Source organism: Microtus ochrogaster, unplaced genomic scaffold (assembly GCF_000317375.1).
Source record: "Microtus ochrogaster isolate Prairie Vole_2 unplaced genomic scaffold, MicOch1.0 UNK43, whole genome shotgun sequence".
NCBI lineage: Eukaryota > Metazoa > Chordata > Mammalia > Rodentia > Cricetidae > Microtus > Microtus ochrogaster.
In genome coordinates, this window is record NW_004949141.1 from 2151035 (window position 1) to 2156620 (window position 5586).

The 5586-nt window shown below is 57.0% G+C and overlaps 1 protein-coding gene across 1 annotated transcript in view; it reads left to right on the forward strand.

Annotated features, from left to right (window-relative positions):
- Positions 1-5354, forward strand: part of Ephb3 (EPH receptor B3) — a 17998-nt gene extending 12644 nt beyond the window's left edge. The window contains exons 5-16 of the mRNA XM_005368974.3: positions 731-1081; positions 1188-1312; positions 1489-1648; positions 1734-1842; positions 2063-2115; positions 3044-3166; positions 3253-3500; positions 3917-4132; positions 4234-4383; positions 4472-4665; positions 4762-4917; positions 5019-5354. Of these exons, the coding sequence (XP_005369031.1) occupies positions 731-1081; positions 1188-1312; positions 1489-1648; positions 1734-1842; positions 2063-2115; positions 3044-3166; positions 3253-3500; positions 3917-4132; positions 4234-4383; positions 4472-4665; positions 4762-4917; positions 5019-5127 (1994 nt within the window). The 3' untranslated portion in view covers positions 5128-5354. The remainder of the gene's footprint in view (positions 1-730; positions 1082-1187; positions 1313-1488; positions 1649-1733; positions 1843-2062; positions 2116-3043; positions 3167-3252; positions 3501-3916; positions 4133-4233; positions 4384-4471; positions 4666-4761; positions 4918-5018) is intronic.
- The last annotated feature ends 232 nt before the right edge of the window (positions 5355-5586 follow it).

Here is a 5586-nt window from a genome sequence, read left to right on the forward strand (position 1 = left end):
TAAATGGGGAAGCTGAAGCCTAGCCGAAGGCAGTGAGATAGCCCTTTCTTCTAGACAGGGAAGCTGAAGCTTAGCCGAAGGCAGTGAGATAGCCCTTCCTTCTAGACAGGGAAGCTGAAGCTTAGCCGAAGGCAGTGAGATAGCCCCTCCTTCTAGATGGGGAAACTGATACTTAGGGGGTTAGATGATTTGCACGAGATGTCTCCTAGGAGGCAATTGCTCTTGACAGAGAATCCAGCTTATCCCAGCTACCTGCATTTTAACTAGGTCCTGCTAGCTGCTAGCAGGTGTCAGAAGCTGGCTAGGGACCTGCCACAGCTCATTGCTCCTTTGTCTGCTGCATTTCCGGCCCAGATGTAGCCATAAGAGGTCCTACAACCTAAGGGTGTGCTGGTCCCTGCTCTCTCCCTGTCTTCGCCTTTGGTACACTAGACATTGTACCAGCTGCAGTGGATATAAAAGAGAGTAAGGTATCACTAAGGACCTTAGCATCACATTGTGGAAACAGATAATGACCACGTAGTGTTCTAAGTGCTGAGCCTCAAGATGATGGGAGAGGCTCCTGGGGGCTGGGGTAACACTGCTGTACGTATGGTAAACAAGAGTCCTGTCTCCCCAGTGAGGAAGTAAGTGTAGGAAGGTTTTGTGCTTAGGATTAAGTGTCCAAGGCAGAGTGGGCAGGAAGGTGGTCCTAGGCCTCCGACTTATCTCTCCTTTTATGTCCCCAAAGCTGTGCCATCTCCACCCCGGGGTGTGATCTCCAATGTGAACGAGACCTCACTGATCCTTGAATGGAGCGAACCCCGGGACCTTGGTGGACGGGATGACCTCCTTTATAACGTCATCTGCAAGAAGTGCCACGGAAGCTTGGGGGCTGGGGGGCCCGCAACCTGCTCACGTTGCGAGGACAACGTGGAGTTTGTGCCTCGGCAGCTGGGCCTGACGGAGCGCCGGGTCCACATTAGCCACCTGCTGGCCCACACACGCTACACTTTTGAGGTGCAGGCAGTCAACGGTGTCTCAGGCAAAAGCCCTCTGCCACCCCGCTATGCAGCTGTGAATATCACCACCAACCAGGCCGGTGAGACAGGGACCTGGGTCTTCTCGCCATAGCTACAGAGGCTGAGGGTTCTTTAGGAAGGATGCCCAGGCTCAAGAGTCCTTAGTCTTCCCTTTCTCTTCGCCAGCCCCATCCGAAGTACCCACACTCCACTTGCATAGCCGCTCGGGGAGCAGCCTGACCCTGTCCTGGGCACCCCCAGAGCGGCCTAACGGGGTCATCTTGGACTATGAAATGAAGTACTTTGAGAAGGTAAGAATCGCAAGGGGCAGGAGGAGGCTTGGGGCGGAACAGGGACGAGACTACGCCCAGATAGTATTAGGGACCTTTGGGATCGGAGCCAAAGCACCGGGCAAGCTTGATGATGGTTGAGGGTCAGTCGGCTCTAAGACCTACCTGAAGATGCCTCCGTTCTCGTGGCTTTGCAGAGCAAAGGCATCGCCTCCACCGTGACCAGCCAGAAGAACTCCGTACAGCTAGATGGGCTGCAGCCTGATGCCCGCTACGTGGTTCAGGTCCGGGCTCGCACAGTGGCGGGTTATGGACAGTATAGCCGCCCGGCTGAGTTTGAGACCACGAGTGAAAGAGGTACACCCCTATGCCACTGCATGCCGGCCCCTGTGCCAGCTCATCTTTCTCGTGCCTTCACTCACCACCCATCCTTCATCTCCAGGCTCAGGTGCCCAGCAGCTTCAGGAGCAACTCCCCCTTATTGTGGGCTCCACCGTAGCCGGGTTTGTCTTCATGGTGGTTGTCGTGGTCATCGCTCTCGTCTGCCTCAGGTACTGACAGGCCATGGCCGCCTCACAGACTGACTCAGACTCCCTTCACAGCCACAGCCATCCCGGGCCCCCGGCTTTCCTTGCCTAGTCCAGCCCACCCTGTCTTCTGTGCTCGTCCCTGCTCCCAGAGACTCCAGCCCCTACCCAGAGTCCCGGGATACGGCCACCAGCCATGGGTTCCCACACCCAAACCCTTGCCTTCTCTACTCTGCCCCTGCAGGAAGCAGCGCCATGGCCCTGACGCAGAGTACACGGAGAAGCTGCAGCAGTACAGTGAGTGTCACTCTGTCACCAGTGTCCAGCTCCTGTAGGCTTAGAGACTCCCTTCCTTCTTCTGACTGGCTGCTTCTAGTAGGGTTCCATTTCCTGATCCCCCCCTCATTCCAGGTCCACTGAGCTTGCTAGCCCTAGAGTCTAAGATGTAACCCCTGTCCCAAAGGCTGTAAGTCTTGTGGGAACAAGGTACCGCCCGCACACAGGAAACAATTAGGTGCTAACTCCTGTCGCAAAGGACACCAAGAGTTCAAAGAGGAAGGCTTCCTAGAGGAAGTGGCAGGAGGAACAGGGTTTACGTTGCGGGAGGAGGGCATTCCTGGCTCAAGGAGCCTCTGGAAGGAAGTGAAGGGCGTGGAGTGCCCGGCTGTGTGCCCGGCTGTGGGGGTAGTGAGAAGATTGGTTTGACAGCTGTGAGAATGCCAGGCTGAGAAGGGTGGCCAGCCCTTTGGAGGGTCCTACACAGCAGGCAGAGTTTGGACTTGACTCTACCGCAGGTAATTGGGAAGGCTGTCAGTTGTGGAGGAAGACAGTGGACGTATTGTTCCAGGAAGACACCGGGCAGCTGGGTGGGAAAAGCTCAGGGGCAGAGAGCCCAGCCGGGAGGCTATTGCAACAGTGTTGAAGGCCTGGACGAGGCTGGGCGGTGGGAAGGAGCCAGGGGAAGGATGAACTGGAGAGAAGCGAGAAGCATGATGAGCGATGAGGGAGGAAGACAACAAGAAGAATCTTGGGCGTCTAGCTCATGTGGTTCCTCAGCATTCTCGTGGGGGAGGGGTGGGATACCAGCCTGGCACAGAGGAACGGGCAGACTCAGCAAGGAGGCCGTCAAGAGTGCACCCAGCAGGGCCGGTCCCTGCCTATGAACTCCCTGCAGAGGCCTGAAGTCCACCCTCTTGTGCCCGCCTCTCCCCCCTCCCCCCCGTAGTTGCTCCTGGGATGAAAGTTTACATTGACCCCTTCACCTACGAGGATCCCAATGAGGCTGTCCGAGAGTTCGCCAAGGAGATCGATGTGTCCTGTGTCAAGATCGAGGAGGTGATCGGAGCTGGTGAGTAACCCAGGAGCAAGGCAGGGATGGGTGGGACACCAGGAAGACCCTAGAAACACCGTGTGACCTGTGCCTGCGCCCCACAGGGGAGTTTGGGGAAGTGTGCCGGGGCCGGCTGAAACTTCCTGGCCGCAGGGAGGTGTTCGTGGCCATCAAGACCCTGAAGGTGGGCTACACCGAGAGGCAGAGGCGGGACTTCCTGAGCGAAGCCTCCATCATGGGTCAGTTTGACCATCCCAATATAATCCGCCTAGAGGGTGTGGTCACCAAAAGTCGTCCAGTTATGATCCTCACTGAGTTCATGGAGAACTGTGCCCTGGACTCCTTCCTTCGGGTAAGAGCCGCTTCCAGTCCGCTAGGTCGGGCCAGTTATGCCCACCGTCAAGTCAGAGACCCTGTTCAAAGTCCGCACACCTCGGGAGGTAGAATGGTGCAGGGAAATAGCTGGCTGAAATGCCAGCTCTGCTCTTAACTGCCGATATAATCTCAATCCGGCAGATACTTGTGTTTCCTAATCTCAGCCACCTCGGTTATAAACGGGGCTGGTAATACATACTAGATTCTCACAGGGACCGCTGGGATGCTGCGCACAAGCCGCATGACACATAGTAGGGCAGCTGATAACTGTCTCTGTTTAACACATCTGTACACCGCTGAAAAGCATCTTCTCAGAGGGCTTAAAGCAGGCAAGCAAGCCAGGGGCCTGTGGGGAGGCAGCAGGCCCCAGCTGAGCCTACCTCTTGCCTCCAGCTCAATGATGGGCAGTTCACAGTCATTCAGCTGGTGGGCATGTTGCGGGGCATTGCTGCCGGCATGAAGTACTTGTCCGAAATGAACTACGTGCACCGTGACCTTGCTGCCCGCAACATCCTCGTCAACAGCAACTTGGTCTGCAAAGTGTCTGACTTTGGCCTCTCCCGCTTCCTGGAGGATGACCCCTCAGATCCAACCTACACCAGCTCCCTGGTACAGGAAGCACCTGGGAGGGACTTGCGGGAGGAGAGGGCTGGCCAGGCTGGGGGTCAGCCTTGAGGCACGAGGTGATGGGCATTTCCTCCCATCGCCAGGGAGGGAAGATCCCTATCCGCTGGACTGCCCCAGAGGCCATAGCCTACCGGAAGTTCACCTCTGCCAGTGATGTCTGGAGCTACGGAATTGTCATGTGGGAGGTCATGAGCTATGGAGAGCGACCCTACTGGGACATGAGTAACCAGGATGTGAGTAGAGCTGAGGAAGAGTGGTCGCTTGGTGGGAGGTGGCAGGGTGTGGAGGGGAGCTCACTTCAGATTCCCTACCTTTATCCAGGTCATCAACGCTGTAGAGCAGGACTATCGGTTGCCACCCCCCATGGATTGCCCCACTGCCCTGCACCAGCTCATGCTGGACTGTTGGGTGCGGGACCGTAACCTCAGGCCCAAGTTCTCCCAGATCGTCAACACTTTAGACAAGCTTATCCGCAATGCTGCCAGCCTCAAGGTCATCGCCAGTGCCCCATCTGGGTCAGTGTCCTAACTCCCACAGACTGACAACCCGAACCCTACTCCCCAGCCCTCTGGATGTACCAGGTCACTCTTTTTTTTTTTTTTTGTCCACAGCATGTCCCAGCCCCTCCTGGACCGCACAGTCCCGGACTATACTACCTTCACGACAGTGGGCGACTGGCTGGACGCCATCAAGATGGGGAGGTATAAGGAGAGCTTTGTCAGTGCTGGGTTCGCATCCTTTGACCTGGTGGCCCAGATGACTGCAGAGTAAGTGTACCCCCGAGGTGCAGGGACTGTGCAGGAGCTCCGGCTGAGCCCTGGGTGGCAGGCAGAAGGGAAGGGACTGATGGCCGCGTTTCTGTCTCTAGAGACCTGCTGAGGATTGGGGTCACTTTGGCGGGCCACCAGAAGAAGATCCTTAGCAGCATCCAGGACATGCGGCTGCAGATGAACCAGACCCTGCCTGTGCAGGTCTGACACTCAGCTCCACCCGGGGGGGTGCCGCCCCCAGGACTGCACGAGGATTCTGACCAGCCCGCCAGACTTTGGGATGTCTGGCCTTTGGCTGTGGTCCAGAAGATGGAAGTTTTGGGGAGGACCCTTGCTGTGACTTCTCCAGGCCTGTGCTCCCTCCCAGGAAGTGTGCCCCAAACCTCTTCATATTGAAGATGGGTTAGAAGAGGGGATGATGACCCCTCACCAGATGCCTTGGGGCCCAGGCCTTCCTGCTCTCCAGTGGGGAAATCTTCACAACTCAGATTTGGCTGTGCTTCAGTAGTGGAGATCCTGGTAGGGTCAGGTGGGGGTAAGCCTGGGTTCCTCAGGCCCCAGCCCTGGCAGGGGTCTGCCCCCACCAGGTAAGCAGAGAGTATCCCCTCCCCCAGGAAGTGGAGGAGGGGACTCTGGAAACGGGGAAATATGGTGCCCCATCCTGAA